Genomic DNA, 16,730 nt, shown 5'->3' with positions numbered 1-16,730 from the left:
GGGGGGGGTTTTTTTTTTTTTTTTTTTCTATATGTGCCGTTCCCACCATCGGTATCTCATACGTGCTTTCCAATCGGCGATAAGTTAAACCTCGGTCGTTTTCAGTGAGCTACGAGCCTTTAATCGCGATATGATCCCCTTCCCCCTCTCCCCCGGCGCTCACGTGGCTGCGATTTCTCTCTTCGCTCGGTTGCTGTTTCTTCGGTACAGGTTTTAGAAAGATTAGGATGAATGTGTTTCTCGAATTATCACAGGGGATCGTTGGATGTTTCAGGTAAAAGTGAAAGTAACGAGAAATCGGCGAAAAAAACGATCAACGATGAACGATATAACGAGAATGATAGTACGATAGTTTTTACTTCGGGTCAAATCATTCCTGTTCAAATTACTTGTAATTATATATCCGAATGTAAGATATAAAGTTAGATAATTGCTTTCTTTTTATTGGTGAGGCGAATCGTAAATCAATATTATACGATTTCTTTAAGATATTGACATTTGAATTTTTTTTTTTTTTTAATAATTTTTGTACGATATTTTGAGGCATTTTCTTATGTGTGATTTCTTTTTTCGTCTATTAACGAGCAAATCGATCATAATTATATTTTTTCGTTTAAGGTGATTTTAAATTATATATTAAAAAGTTTAATTAAAAACTATATTTCGTCTACGATAGAAAGAATTTCGATCGCTTTACTAACGTCGACAAAATATAATGAAGATGATATTGAGAGTGATCCATCATTCTCGTTCATTATTAAGATAAGAAAACATTCCAAACATTCTTAATACTTAATTTTTATCGACGAAACTGGGCAATAATGATTATCGAAGAAAATTTTCTAAACATCGTAAATCGAATCGATTCGATTCACTTCGACCATTCTTTTCACTGTTTGACAACGATTAATAAGAAGCATATCGCTATCGAACGTTTTAATCGAGAAAAACATGGCGAATTTTTCACCGTTTCATCTATTCCATTGAGAACCGGTTGCCGCGTCCTTTTTTAAAAGTCGCGCGTTAACTGCGCGCGCGCTCGTTTTACACCGTTAATCCGTGCAATTTGTTCACGCATCATTATCGAATTAGCTTTTTCCAGTTGGTTCGTTATCTAAACGTGAAAAAAAAAAGTCTAATTCCGATCTTAGAACGCGCGTGGCCGACGTTATCTTTCTTTCGTTCGATTCGATTGGTGATAGTTCGTCGTTTAGGATACGAGATGTTCATCGGGTAACGGTGAATCGAAGGTTCAGAGCACAAAAACCTGCATCTTGGATGCTTGAAACTAAGAATATTCGAAGAATTGTTGGAATAATTGGCGATCTTAGAACGTTGAAGATAGATTCTTCTTTACAATTTAATTTTGATTCTAATGAAAAAATTTAATTCATAATCAGTTATAATATATATGGATGAATATAGAAGTGAAAATATATTTTTTTAAAAAAGAAAAATTATCAGAACAGGAGATCATGTCTATAAATCAAGGATTCTAAACTCGAAGTGTAAATTAATAATAAATAATAGCAAATAAAAAAAATTGTTTGAAAGATGACAAATTTTGTCAATGTTGTATAATATACATCTAACAATGCTGTAAACGGTCTAAACCCACCAATTCTTAAACAAGCAATCCTATTTCCCATGAACACAAATACATCGATCAATATTATCTCTCCTCCTGGAGGATAATGATTTCGAACAGGCTTGATTGACACGTCAATACGGAAATTCAGTATTAAACGGTGAATCAGCGATCAGGAAGGGGAAAAAAAGTTAAGTAGCACGTCTGTGGAACGAAGGAGGATCCGGCGTATCGAGATTTATAAGGGTCTAACTAGCACAGTTGTACCTTCCGATTCCAGAGGATTCGCCTTGGTGTGATTACGTTTCCCGTTTGTTGCGTAATTACGTGTGCACAATCATCGAGAAAATCTACCGGGTTCTCCTTCGTGCCCCATGATCTCTACTCTCCCGATCCGTAGATTTCATTTAGATTGGCTTCGAACGTCCAGCAACCTCGAGTTCCCTCGAGTAGTTCTTCCAATGATCCGCAGATTGTCTGAAAGATACACACTAATATCTATTAAGGATATCCGATCGTTTCGTAAACAAGACCTTGCGAGTTTCGAATTTTTAAATTTTGTAATTTTTTAGTCAAGTTACTTCGTTAAACGCGAATAAAAATAATTTTTTATCAAAATTAATTGTATTCTTTGCTAGTATCTTCGAATCCAATATTTAAAATTTCTTTCTATTTCTAGAAAAATTCAGATTTACAGGTAAACTCTTTTCTTAACAATTTCGAAGTTACAGAAATTTAATTTAAACTTTTAATTTAGAGATCGATTCGATGCGAGTGATTTCTCTCAAATTTTGAACTTTTAAAAGATTCAATTCTTTCTTTCTTAAAAAAAAAAGCATAATATTTCGATCTCTTGGATAACTAATTCCATATAAGTGATCGATCGCTGAAAGTGATCAATCTTCCTCGAAACTCACCCCATTGTTCCCACCCTGCCGAAACGTCACGTTCCCCTGCCTCGCAACTTCGAAGAGAGATAGTTCGCTGAAAACTGTTATTAGCATAATAATGAAGGTTAGATTTCGACGCTGGGTGGATAGGAACGGTGGATAAACGAGACAGATAAGAGTTCTTGCCACGGCACGGAACGAGGCCGAGTTATTAATTAGTCGGCGGTCAATTAGCAAGCCGAAGGCCTTGCCTTCGTTCAAACCTTCTTTTCCTTAACCGAAAAATATTTAATTGCCCGTGTTTGCGACGAATGTTTTTGCGTTGAAGGAGCAGTTGAACGAAACCAGAAACGCCATCGCCACTCGTTGATCGTGATTAGGATGCTGGTCTATCATTATCGTGTTGTAATGCGCGAGACGACTCTATCGAATGAAGAGATGAGTGAACGATTTGACGCTTGTTTCGCAGACGATGACGCCTGTCGAAGGATCCTGTTGGAGCATGAAAGAGAAAGAGAAGGAAAATTGCGAGACATTGCCGCCTCCTTGACCCAGCCACGCGTCAGGAGGATCAAGCCTAGGACGTCTGAGCCGACCAGGGATGTGGTGGATGCGGCCAACGCTGCCTATCAGGATAAGTTTGTGAGTCGATTGAAATTTTGAGAGATATAAATTAACGTATAATCGTATAATCGTAATTGTTTGTCTTTAGTTATCACGAAAAATAGTAAGAATTCGTTGATTATTCTTCTACAGATTAGAGGCGATCCGGATGGATGTGGCCTTGACATCTCCGGCATTAGATACTCTCCTACCTCCGAACTGAGGGTCGATCTACCTGCTGAAGATTTATTAAACATAAAGAAAGGCTGGTTAATGAAGCAAGGATTAAATAAGGTTCGTCATCAAAGCGTCTATTTCTATTAAGTGTTTTTAATAGAAAGAATGAATGTATCGATTAAATCTTCATCGTTTCTCGTTGAGCTCAATATGATGCCAAAAGTTAAATTCGTGTCACATCTTGCTTGAGAGCATGGCATGGCTTTGAAATAATTTACAATGAACAGTAGCGAGAGTCGATAATAACAGGTATATAGATAAAATGAATGGTGTATTCTTCAGGAATGGAACAAGCATTGGTTCGTGCTTCGCGGTTGCGGCCTCATGTACTACCGAGATCCCTGCGCGGAAGATAAGGGTATCATGGACGGTGTCATAGATCTGAATACCGTTACCGCCGTCACGCCCCTTCAAGTCGCAAGAAATTATGGATTCCAGACTGTGGTGAGTGTGACCGGTGGATTTGCACGCGGTGATTTACGGTAATTAACATTCCGCACGAATGAACGAATCAACGAACGGAAATCCAGTTAGTTCTTACGGGAGCCGTAATTTTCTTCCTTTTTTCCTCTCTTTTTTTTCTTTTTTTTATCCTTGCTCCTATCAGGTAGATACTACAATGCAAAGGAAATCGGTTCACATTGTCCATCCGCTGGATTTGTGTTTGAACATTCATTTTGGATAGAGAATATTAAGTTAAGTCAGTAAGAATTAAGGAAGAGTCGCCATTAATTTAATTGTTCAAGTTTTTTGATATATCTTGGACCAAAGATTTAATGAAAATTTAAAGATTTGTAAAATAGAACTTCTTTGGAGTTTAATAATAAGAATTTCTGAGTCCAAGTGACAAATAATATTAGTAAAAGGATGCACAAAATTATTATATTCATTTCTTTTTTGAAAAATAGTTAATATCTACAAACTAGTCTGTATTGTACAGCCTTTCCTTGTAGTTAATGTGAATGTCTCTCTGATCAAAGATTTAATGAAAATTTAAAGATTTATAAAATAGAACTTCTTTGTTAAGTTTAATAATAGGAATTTCTGAGTCCAAGTGACAAATAATGTTAGTAAAAGGATGCACAAAATTATTATATTCATTTCTCTTTTGAAAAGTAGTGTTAATATCTAGAAACTAGTCTGTATTGTACAGCCCTTCCTTGTAATTAATTGTGAATCTCCCTCTGATCAAAGATTTGATGAAAATTTAAAGATTTGTAAAATAGAACTTCTTTGGAGTTTAATAATAAGAATTTCTGAGTTCAAGTAACAAATAATGTAAAAGGATGCAGAAAATTATTATATTCATTTCTCTTTTGAAAAGTAGTGTTAATATCTAGAAACTAGTCGGTATTGTACAGTCCTTCCTTGTAGTTAACCGTGAATCTCCCGGAGGGCTTGTTGGTCAATTGGATTGCCGGAATTAACTTCCGTGGCCGGGATGGGAGTGGCTGGAAAAAGTCGGTAACTCAATTTCACGCTAGAACAGATCTTGGAACTCTTCGTTTATTCGTGTCACTGATCTCTGTCACCCGCTCTGTATCCTGCTGCTTTGCCCCACATCGATGATTAACGTTCTGCTCTGTTCTGTCGTTTTTGCCCCTTTCCTTATTGGATGATTTACTTTACTCTCTCTCTTTTCATCTTCTTTTTTTGTTGTTCTGCGTTCCAAGGCCTGGGACGATCGAGGATCTACGGTATTGTCCGCGGTGACCGCTGGTATACGAGCCAGTTGGATGTCGGCCATTCGGAGGGCTGCCAATTTACCAGATCCTGACAATGGCAGCGATTCTCTGACGGTTTGTCAGGATGCGCAGCAAGATAACACCCCACAATCGCCTACCGCGTAAGTATGACAATTAATTAAAGAAATTATTTAATATGTTCACAGAGGTAAAAATCGAAGGATGAGTACAAACATTCGTACCTTTCTATATTTCTTGGTTGAAAAAGCGACTATGTATGCTTCATAAAATAAGAAATCCTCGTGCAAACATTCTTCTGTTGGAACGTAAATTAAAACTTCGTTTTTGATTTCAGATCTCTGACGGACCGCGAAAGAGACTCCTCGGTTGTTCCTTCAACGTCAGTCACACCACGCTCAGTTCTGTTTTCCTCCGATGAAGAATATCGAACGGCATCCGAAGGCGGCAGAAGAGAATCTGGTGATTGGTCCGAGGTCCCAGTATCGCCACCCTTAGTGAGAAACGGCGACTGGCCCAGTGGATTGAAGGGTTCCAGTTGGTCAGATTCGGCGAACCACGAATGGTCGGAATTACCTCCGTCGCCACCGCTGACTAGAACCGCTTTGTCCAGAGTGAAAGCTCGATCCAGATCAAGCTCCAGATCCAGAGTTTACAAGAGAAGCTGCAGCTCTCCTCTAAGCTCAAGAAGAAGCACTTTGGACAGCGTCAGGTCTGAGGATTTGATGATGGCTTGCTGCGAATTAGGAGAGGACGAAGAACAGCACAACGGGCACATGCAGAATAGTTGTCTGTCGAGCGCAAACGAGAGCCCATTAATAGTAGAATTGTTGGAGAACCAGGTGTCTTTGCTGCGCGATCAGTTAGATCAAAATCAGTCGCATCCGAGCACACTACTAGTCATTATCGAGCGTCAAGAGAACGAAATAGAAAGTTTAAAGTCGCAGCTGAATACGGCGAGAGCGGACGTCGCGAGTGCTGAAAAGGAACTGTCCAGGTTGAGGCAGCAAAAGGCTGAAGCTTCCATCAGAGAAAAACAAGTGGATGAATTATTGAGCACGATCCAGAGAACGGAGCAGCAGAGAAACAAGGACTTGGAGGATCTAGAGAAGATGAAGAAGATGTACAACAGGGATAAGGAGATGTTGGAATGCAAGTTGCTGGAGACCGAAGCTATTCTTAGAGAGACCAGCGAGCGATGTGAAATGCTTACTAAAGAGTTGGCATCGAGTCATAGAACCGTCGAACATCTGCAGTCGGAGATAACCTCTTTGAGCAATAGATTATCTCAAGGTACGTTGATCGAATGAAAATGTTGCGATATTGATAGAATTGCTAATTATATTATATTATTCATCTAGGAATAGAGGAAAACGAACGTTTGTATAGCAAAGTTAGAGAACTGGAAGACAAAGGGGGCTTGTCTTCTTCGAAAGAACGAGGAAGAAGTTTCGATTCTCTCAGTGATTTGACGAACATTGAGCTGGATCTGGATTTCAATTCTCTTGACAAGGAAAGGTAATACGTTTAATCTGTTCTACATTGATTGAATTGATTGATTGAATTGTTATAAATATTCATAAGCCAGATCACGATAAATCTTTTACACCCTTTATTTACGTAGAATCGTGGAAGAATACGACGAACTTAGATCCCGTTTCGAGAAAGCTATCCTTGAGATACGCGCGATGCGCAAGGAGCTTCGCGAGGCGCACGCAATGCAGGATGCTTTGGAATTGGAGATCTTTGCTCACAAGCAGGACGCAGTTAGCGTGAACGAGACGAATCAAGCTCAGATTCAATTAATGGCAGCTAGGATCCAAGATTTGACCAACAAGCTTGCAGCCAGCGAGAAGCAAGTAAGGAATCTGAAGCAGAAGCTGACAAAAGCTGAAACCAGGGACAAGAGGAGGTCGTTGTCGTTGAAGGGTCGTGAGTCCTTCCAGATTTCTCAAGAGATGGAGGACAAGTTGGTGGATCTGGAGAACAAGATCTGTGCTATAGAACGCGGGAAGAGCATCAGCGCGCCTGCGTCGGCGGGAAGCAGCCCGAAGGAGTCGAGCCCTAATCCAAAGAAGGAGAAGAGGAGGGATAGCAAGAGTCTGGACCGTACCAGATTAAGAAGAAAATCGCTGGACAGCGCAACTAGTTCAGAACCGATGAAAGTGTTGATCAGGCTGAGCACGTTGGAGACGAAGGTGGCAAACGTGCAAGAGAATATGGCGAGCGACGCAGAGAAAGACTCCAGCGAATGTAGCGAGATCAGCTCGCCCTCGACAAGCGAGGTGTCGTTGGAGATAATCGCGAGGTTGAAGAAATTAGAGAGAGTGGTGTCGAAGTCGAAGAGGAGGCTAGAGAAGTGTTTAGGCTCGACGCAAGCGGAGGACAAAGCGGAGAAGTGTTTGCGCGAGGTAAACGATATTTTGGACTCGTGTTTAGAATGTAAGAAAAACCAAGGTAGCGCTCAAGTGACCGAGTCAGTAGGCGTAGTGGTATCTAGACTAGAGACTATACTTAAAGATAAATTGAGCGAACTCACGAAGAGACGGCAGACGCTCGAGCAGAACGGCCAGCTGGACGATAGGGAGAAGATGAAGCTGATCGCGGAGAGGGTTGCGTTCGAGTTCGTCGTTCTGAGACAGATCAAGTGCGCGATCGGCCGTACATTCGACCGTAGTGCCGTTCTCAGTGAATTGGTCGAAACTAGTCAGCTTGCCTCAAGCTTAATGCGTAAGATTCACGGAACTAAGCCCAAAACGTACCAAAACACCAGTTACATTCAGTATCTTACTAGAGTGTTAGCTAATAAGTTAGTACTAGTAGGTGGCGTGGCAGCGACGGAGACGGTGTCCAAGGAGGTGTCCGCGGCTCGTAACGAGAGCTTGAACTTCTTGCTGCAGAAGCAGCGCGAGATAAACGAGATCGTGTGCAGATACAAGGAGACGAAGTTGAGACAGCTCGCGGAGGCACTGGCCGCCGAGACGTTGAGCATGTCGGAGCAAGAGGATTCGAGCAAGCAACAGGCGACCAACTCGAGCAAAAAGTTGCTGGAGGATCGACGAATTCGCGAGGCATGGGCGCTCGCCCAAGAAACGGTGAGCAAGGAGTTGGTGCAGGCGGAAGTGTCTCACGTGATCATGCGTTGCGGCCAGATGTACGAGCAAAATATCACCAGCATCACCGATGCTTGCCTCAACTTCGAGAGCGCGGAGAACGTAACGTTAGAATCTTGGATCGACACGGCCCAATCCAGGCTGCGCGAAGAGATGGAACAGTCGACTCGCGAGCTGTCCAACGTGTACGAAGAATGCCTTCACCAGTTGAAGAAGAACAAGTCGGCGATAGTCGAGTCGAAATACGAGTCGAGACAATTGTTGACTGACTACGCGGACGTGATCGCGCACAAAGCTTTAATAGACGCCAGAATCGAGCTTCTTCAGGAGAACGCGAGACAATCGACCACGCCCTTCCCTGGGGAGACTTTCGTATCTAGTCTAATCCGAAACGACGACGTTCTTTCGAGTCTGCTAGAGGCAGGCGATCAAGAGTTCCAAAGCAATCCAATTCTCGACGCGGAGTACAGTTACCTTTATCAGCAATTTAGCAAGGACTGCGAGGACAGGATATCCGGTTCGAAGCGCGCCTCCAAGGAGCAAATGAAGAACGTTGGCCAGAGTTTGCTCTGTCTCGAGGAGGATTTGGTCGAGTTTGGCAAACGCGTTTTGAGAGAGAAATTGGACGAGAGTGGCGAGAATGTTTCACGGCCGGCGAAATCGGCCACGATGATTACCATTACCGACTGGTCGAGCGTGTGCGAGAAATGCTCGCAGTTGCGCGAGCAGATAAAAAAATTGAGCGACCATATGAACAGCGTGACTTGCAAACAGTGTGACCAATTGCAGAAAACTATCGAGAGGATAACGGTGGAGCATAATCAAGAGTTGGAGACGTTGAAGCGTAACCAGGAGAGGGATTTGATGGACATCAAGGGTGAATTGGACAATCAGAGGCAATCGTTGACCTCTCAGTACGAGCAGGAAGCGGCCAGTTTGCGCGAAAAGGCGAGAAAATTGGAGCACAGGCTGAACGCAATGGACTCCGAGCATTCCGCTCACGTGAACGAACTTAGAGCCGCTTATCAAAGATCTATGAGCGCCGAATTGGATACAGATGCGGAAACGAGGAAGAGATACAAAGAAGAGATCAAGCAACTGCGAGCGTTGTGCGAAAAGGGTTTGCTCGCTATGGAGAATTCTCACAGGCGCATCATTTCCGAGATGGAGGAGAAACACCGACAAGAGTTGGAAAATCTGAGGGTGGAGAAGGAGCAGGCGTTGTCGGAAGAGACTCAGGCCACTCTGGCGGCCCTGGACGCTATGAGAAAAGCTCACGAGCACGAGGTGCAGAAAGAAATAGCTAAATTCAAACAGGAATTTATTAAACAAATGCAGGCACGCGAAGACATTGGCGTGCTTCACAAGGAACACGAGTACGTGATCAATTCTTTTGTATTTTCCCATTTTCATTTATTAAAAAAGTATCGATCGTTAAATCTTAGCCAATTCGTATTAATTTGTATTATAATTGTACGTAGGGAAGAGATGGAGGAGATCAAACAGGAGATTCTTTCCTTATCTGCCAAGTACTCGTCCAAGTGCGTAGAATCAGCGGCTTTGGAGGAAAAGGTAGGATCCCTTACCAAGCAGCTTGCTCAAGCGCAACAACACATTATGCAATTGGACGCGAGGAACAAACAGCTTAGGGCGCATCTTGTATTGGAAACGAACGACAGCGCAAACGACAACATGCAAATGTTGAGGGGCAGGGACAACGAGATTGGCGAGCCGAGGGAAGAGATCCATCGACTGCAACAGTTGAAGGTAACCCCTTTGAAACTCTTCCCATCGCCGTGAACGTGCCCCGTTTACAGCGTAGATGTGGTTAACAAAAAAGAAAAAAAGAAAATGTACCATACTAAATGATGATTAACTCCGCAATTACATGTTATGGCGCATACCCACCTCCCCTTACGAGCTTGTTGTTGCGATACGATGCTCCACGACGCTCTGACGCTTGATCGTCGAGTACGTTTCGAGAAAACGCTTCTAAATAACGAAGTTCGGTCTATCATTTGTAAATAAACACATAGTAGACATAGGCTAGACGAAGTTAGGTACAGCAAAGCTTCCATGTTCGCTTTATTCATCCGCCTCAATTGATAGGGAAGGAAAAAAGAAAGAAAGAAAAAAAAAAAGAAAAAAAAAGATACTTGGATCTTCTCACGATAAATTCGTGTCTCGATTTCGTTTCCATAATTTGAAAAAAAAATACATTCAATCTATGATCGAAGATTAGACACGAACTTGTCCAACGATCAAATATCTTTTATACATAAGATTATTAAAATGTTACTCATCAATATTTACAATATTAAAAATTGCTCTGTCCTTTCTTACCAGTCACGTAACAAAATCGCATCTCACGAATTAAGAGTTTAATATTCAATAACACTTGCATACATTGATAACAACAATAATAATAATAACAACAATTTTACAATAAAAATTTCCAATAGGAGCAAGTCCACGGAGGTTTTACTGTACCTACCTACCATCGAGCCTCGTGAGTAGCCCCATAAGGTGTAATTGTCCACGACACACGACATTCTGTTCTGACCCGGCACCGATCACCGACGATCGTTGTTAACCCCACCCACCATACCAAGCCGCACTTACGCATTATATATTTTCGATATTTCACTAACAGCATGGGGAGGCCCCTCGTGATACGTCCGGTGTGCCATCGAAATCTTCGTCGCTAAGCTACTCGCCGCAGCGTGGCAGGATTAATAACGAGCCGCTGCTCAGAGCGGCGAGCAGCGAGGAGCAGAGAACGGGCGGCGAAAGGCCGAGAAGCACGCTGTCCACGTTGCAAAAGAGCACGCAGGACAAGCAGGCAGCGTTCTCGTACAAGCTTGAACGCGTTAAATCGGTCTCGTTGCCTTACTCGAGTAACTTGGTTAGGCCGGGCAATAGTTCTGGCGTGAACTCGCACGACGTGAAAGAGGTGAGCTTAGGGCAAAAGAGCCAGGAGCGTAACGGCCTGGCATCGCCGCTCTGGGACAGCCTGAGACCGAGGAGCGGACTGCCCCATCAGTATCAAGGTACAGAAGAAAGGTGAAATGGGAACTGTGAAAGGGACGCGAGCGAATCGCAGGAAGCTGATAGAGAGAAAGAGAGAGAGAGAGGGGAAAAAAAGAAAAATAAGAAAACAATGCTTCTATTGGATCGCCGCCGTTTCTCGATCCTTCTCCTCCTCCTCGTTTCCGCTTCTTCTTTGAAAAGCATAGCAGCTGCATTCGGCTTGGATCGTTCGTACGTTGAATGATTGATATCGAGTCGAACTTTGGCTCGTTGCTTTTTTTTTTTTTTTTTTTTTTTTTTTTTTTTTTTTTTTTTTATTATTTTATTTTCCTTTCTATCGATCATCTTTTCGTGTTTAATACGAATTTTGGCATGCGCTACAATTTGCGAGGATCGAGGCCTTTGCTTTTAACCCCTTCGCTAAAAAGAAATATTTCAAGTAGAATATCTGGTCCAACGATTTGGATAAAAAAGAAGTTGAATCGTTCGTAACATCTCATTGCTTCTCATCCTTGGTAGCGAAGGGGTTAATCTTAAGGTTAACGAATGGTTTAACAAAGGATGATTCGCGGCATAGGTTTTTGCGATTGCCTTTTTTTTTTTTTTTTTTTGTTCGAGATATTATTACGGGGAACATAATAAGACTAACCTGGTGCTTTCTATTTAGAAATTAACCGCTTCGGAGGAAAGATGAAAAATTCTAATTGATAAATGAATCAAAATCGAATCAAAGCGAGTTTAATCAAATTTCTTGTTGTGCAATAAACGTTTTTGTTATTTACATGTGTAACGCGTCGATGAGGTTGTAAACGCGGATCATTTTTGTCCGGCTTTCTTCGACGATAATAATGTTTCGATTTGACAAGTGATGTACTGAACGACTATTAATCGCTATTTCGATACGAAAGCGTAAAAAACTATTAATCCATTACTCGAAGGTTGTCTAACCAATTGCTAACAAGAGAATTTTTTTTAACGATGTAACGCAAAATAACTTCTGCCTTCTCGTGAATGTGATTTTGTACTCCTTGGATGTCTAATCTGTGCGCATAATAATTTTTCAATGTATCATTAACATAGATTCGGAAGCGTGTGGGATTAGGGGAAATAGTCCTACCATAGTGTTTTTATAAGCGAAGAATTTTGTAACGCAAACTTTTTACATTTTCTTACTACTGGAGATCATATTTTTGCAATCTGTATACAGTACGAAATGTCAATTTTTTACATAAAAATATTCCACATGCTTCCGAACATCAAACTCTGCGATTGTAACTGTAAGAGCCGCTTCACTATTGGGAACATAATTAGGTGTGTAAGAAAAATCATTAATTACTCCATTCTGACCGTCTTGTCATCTGTCTTAGAGATACAGATCGGTGGCAACGTAGAATTAAAATATGTTTTAATTTTTACATGATTTTTGGGTTCTTCGAGCTTCTTCGAGATTCTTCGAGTTATATTTATATTTCTTTATAATATTGACCATGTAGAGAGACTATTTAAAAATTTTATCGTTATATTATTACATATATTTATATATTATATATATATATATATAAAATAATATATAACAATAACAATAATATATATAATATTATATCGTTATATTATTATTGTTACATATCTCAAAATTTTTCTCAAATCATCAAGTTTTTATTAATCGAGACAAATGTGAGATTGAAATATAAAAATTCGAAAAACTATATGGAACAAATTTCAATTTAACAGAACCCACAAATCATATCGTTTATATATAGAGTTTATAAAGATTCAGATACCCTTCTTCTGACAAATCCAAGACTATTTTATTCGTTTTCTGAAATAATTCCTAAAAAAATGACTACACGAGAATGACGTGACAAGTATGATGTATACGCGGAAACGGACTGTGCAAACCTGATAATCGTATTTCGACAATTGTATTTCACACGAAAGGTGGCACAGCAGAGGTCGACGGCGCCGGCGGTGGCTGGCAGAGCAGCGACAAAACCGAAAAACAGCAAGAGGCATACAGCTTCCATGCCGACAATCCTCCCGAGTCCCGCCTCACCCCGGAACCCCCAGCTCTCTCCGTTGCAGGTCCGTTCTCTTCTTTGCCAATTAGGAAGAATCTTGCAACGAATTCGTCGACGAAGCACTCCATCAGTTCTGTTTTGTCTCCGACACGCTTCCCTATTCTGCACTTTATTCTTTCTCTTTTTTTTTCACTTCTTCTTTAACTTTGCTTACATCTTTATCTTGGCTGCTTAACTGGCTTGGGATAAAATTAGAAGCTTGTCAAAGTTTAGGTTCAGGTTCCATCATGTATTGTGTTATAATATATTATAATATTATATTGTTATTGTATAACATTGTATTATTATAATATATTTGTTTAATTCATTCATATATTCGTTTAATTTTATAACAATATTGTAATGTGTTTGCAGTTTAATTGTTGATGCACATATATTGGATTTGGACTTTCTGAGTATGTACAATTACTTGCATTAATATTACTTATTTATTTTGTATGTGAAAGGATTATTTATATATTTCATGTTTTATTTTAAACAATGATATTTTGAATATCTTTATGAAAAGAATATGAATAGAATATAAAACATTCTTCTGTTTAAAAATAAATACATATTATATTTAAATAATCCTTAAGAAGATATAATGTAATGTTCAAATATTAGTGCAAGTAATCATACATATTCTTTTACCCGAGTTTACCACCTTGATTTCCTTTTCCACGCGAGCTTATCATTCAAGGTAACACGGGAGAAAGCGAAATCAGTGAAGAGAATACCGAATAAAGTGTAATCCCATTTACAGAGCTGATGAGGTCTCCAGCAGTGAGGTGGTCCAGCAGAAGTTGTCGTAGCTTGCCTCCAACGCCCACGCCGAGTTATCATCACCCGCTCCACCCACCACTTCCAGCAGTGGGAATGGTCGCCGAGAGGAAGAAACGTTTCGAGCTCTGAATCGTTAATTAACACGCATACTATATTCTTCCGTTAAAAATTCATAATCACGCATATCATATAAAAAAAAAAGTACATCGTCGAAAACTCGTTTAAATTGTATAATTCGCGCGTACAATTGTTTTCGAATGGTGCTAAGTCAGACTCGTTCCGAGTCTTCCTCAAGACCCACGAATTTCGACTTCTTTGCATTATCACTCACAAAAATACAGCATTTTTCGATTATTCGTTTCTTTTCAAATATTTAGACAATCCATTTTTTATTTTTATTTTTTTTTTTTTCCATTGACAATTTACAGGCAATTCGTCACTGCCATAGGGAATAGAGCTTCGACGGTAGAATGGAGCAAATGTCAATTATTACGATCGCCCGGGATCGTGCTCGTCGTAACGTAACGATATTGAGCATGTTTATCAAGTAAACATGATTCAATAGCCGAAACGAGGCTCGGGTCCCGCGCTAGGCTCGCGAGTTCTGCTTTACGGTTGAAAGCCTATCGCGAACGATAGGTCGTTTTCGAAGGGACTGTCCTCTTTCTTCTCCCTCATATCGATCGAATTTATATCGTTTAATGGGACCACCGCTCGATAAAGGTGGTTAATTTGATACGCATTTAAAACTTTCGATGATTTTTCCCGTAGGACCGAGTAGTGATCGTTTCGATCGATTTTCGCGAGCGACGTGCGTTTCTAGGGCATTATTTCAGTTCATATCTGCCGTTTCTCGTCGTGATTATTTTGCAATTATCGTAATGGTGCAATTGTATACATGACCATTAATCAAAGCATTTCGTTCCTTTTGTTTTATCTTCTTAGTACGCGATATATTTTTCTGGTGCTTCGAGTCTGAATCTAAATTATAATAAATAGAGAAATATGTTGAGAAATTTAATTTAATTGAATCAATTGAGCAGAATTATTGGAAATTAAGATTACTATCGTAGGTAGGATATTTTTTTTAAATTTTTTTCGAGATGACGAGAAATGGCACGAAAAACGACAGATGCGAAGGAAATACAGTAGAACGTCGATTGTCGATTAATTAAATTTCGTGGTCTCGAATACAGGAATCTCTAAACGTAGAAAAAGAGACCAAAAGTTTGAGTAATTGACAGTCTACTGTATTGCGAGTCATTTATACAAGTGTCGTGGTAGTTAACGCAATGTAACGCATATATGTATTGGTGTGAAAGTGTATTGACAAATAATTCGTCAAGGTTGTTACGTTTGCGTTTTAATTATAAAAATCGTAAGATTTGTTATAATGCCATCTTGTGACTTTACGAGGGGGCTAATTTTAATCGACGATCGGCTCAAAGTTCGTCTTCTAGGGAGGCTTCGATTATAATTTTTTTTTTTTTTCATTTGTTGACACGTTGTTCGTGACTATTATTATTATTTTTTTTTTTATTTGTTTTGTAAAGACGATTAGTATGTTAAAGCGAAAAATGGCGAAACTTTATCGCGTTAAAAGAAAACGAGGTATGATTTATTCTAATTTACTTTCGTTTTCTCTTTTCTCTTTTCTTTACTACGTGCACTGTTTCTCGTTAATTCTTCGTAAATCGAAAATTATTTGTACGCTTGTTTCGCTCTTGTTATGTATAGATTCTGCACATAATATTGAATATAATATGGCGTTGTCACATTGCACTGTGTATTACCGCATTTTCTCATTGTGTAAATGTTTTTGTCGGATCGCGACATTATCATTTTTTGATGTTAATATTGTATAGTTTATGACGTTCTCAATTTAAGGAGCAAGAAAATATAAATAACTTAGAATTAACCCCTTCCATATGAAATGGATTGTTTATATTATATGTTATTATTATATTATATTCTATATTATATATTGTCACGGTTCGTTCCAACGAGGATGTCATCCGACATTGTGAATAATGTCGAGGAAAGCGAATTACAACAAAAAAAAAAGAAAGAAAGAAAGAAAGAAAAGGATTATCGATAACACTATGATTCATTATCTCTTATGTAGAGTAATTACTCAGGATTGTTTAACATTTATAATATATTACAATTATACTTATTGTATTTGTATTATAATTTATAATAACGTTTGAAATAAAATATAGTAACCATTGACGTGAATATCTGTTTAATGAATCTATTTTCGTAGATTTCGAAAGAATTAGACAATAAATCTACTTCAATATATTTTTTTATCACATCGAAACACTAGAACTTTCTAACCTTTTTAATGTAATTTAACATAAGTAATTTAATGTAACAATAAAATTACAACATTAGTAATAATTGGAATTAAAAAGAAATCACAAGTAAAAAAATAGAATAAATATTCTATCAATCTGCTTTCTCAAAAATTTGTTTAGTTTTAATTAACATTATATATCACTTTTGTAATGACGCATCGAAATTAAAGATAGACAAAGAAAGCAAATAGTGAGACAAGGATAGCGATAGGATAAAAATATGACAATCAGCGCCATCTCTAGAGTGCCGCAAATGAAACTATATAGACAAGGAAAGAAAATAATAGAAAAAGGATAGAGATGGAAGAATTAACCGTCAACGCCATCTCTTGAGTAGTGTAAAAATATATTTCTAAAAACATT

At 39.3% G+C, this 16,730-nt stretch overlaps 1 protein-coding gene across 8 annotated transcripts in view; it reads left to right on the top strand.

Annotated features, from left to right (window-relative positions):
- The window catches only part of LOC102677037 (protein outspread), a 194,650-nt gene extending 180,441 nt beyond the window's left edge, over positions 1-14,209 (top strand). For 3 of the 8 annotated variants that reach the window (XM_031515246.1, XM_006609647.2, XM_031515248.1), the window contains 11 exons: positions 2,948-3,120; positions 3,235-3,375; positions 3,601-3,762; positions 4,992-5,164; positions 5,359-6,314; positions 6,383-6,539; positions 6,646-9,510; positions 9,616-9,901; positions 10,788-11,184; positions 13,103-13,246; positions 13,988-14,209. In XM_031515246.1, coding sequence (XP_031371106.1) covers positions 2,948-3,120; positions 3,235-3,375; positions 3,601-3,762; positions 4,992-5,164; positions 5,359-6,314; positions 6,383-6,539; positions 6,646-9,510; positions 9,616-9,901; positions 10,788-11,184; positions 13,103-13,246; positions 13,988-14,136 — 5,603 coding nt within the window. In that variant the 3' untranslated portion in view covers positions 14,137-14,209. Of the gene's footprint in view, positions 1-2,947; positions 3,121-3,234; positions 3,376-3,600; positions 3,763-4,991; positions 5,165-5,358; positions 6,315-6,382; positions 6,540-6,645; positions 9,511-9,615; positions 9,902-10,596; positions 10,644-10,787; positions 11,185-13,102; positions 13,479-13,987 lie in introns of those variants that run through there. The other 5 variants (XM_031515250.1, XM_031515247.1, XM_031515251.1 and 2 more) reach the window with 5 other exon arrangements.
- Positions 14,210-16,730: the final 2,521 nt, after the last annotated feature.

The sequence above is a fragment of the Apis dorsata genome, unplaced genomic scaffold (genome assembly GCF_000469605.1).
Source record: "Apis dorsata unplaced genomic scaffold, Apis dorsata 1.3 scaffold_59, whole genome shotgun sequence".
Taxonomy (NCBI): domain Eukaryota; kingdom Metazoa; phylum Arthropoda; class Insecta; order Hymenoptera; family Apidae; genus Apis; species Apis dorsata.
Note: the sequence above shows the minus strand (reverse complement) of the source record. Positions and strands in the feature narration are given on the sequence as shown.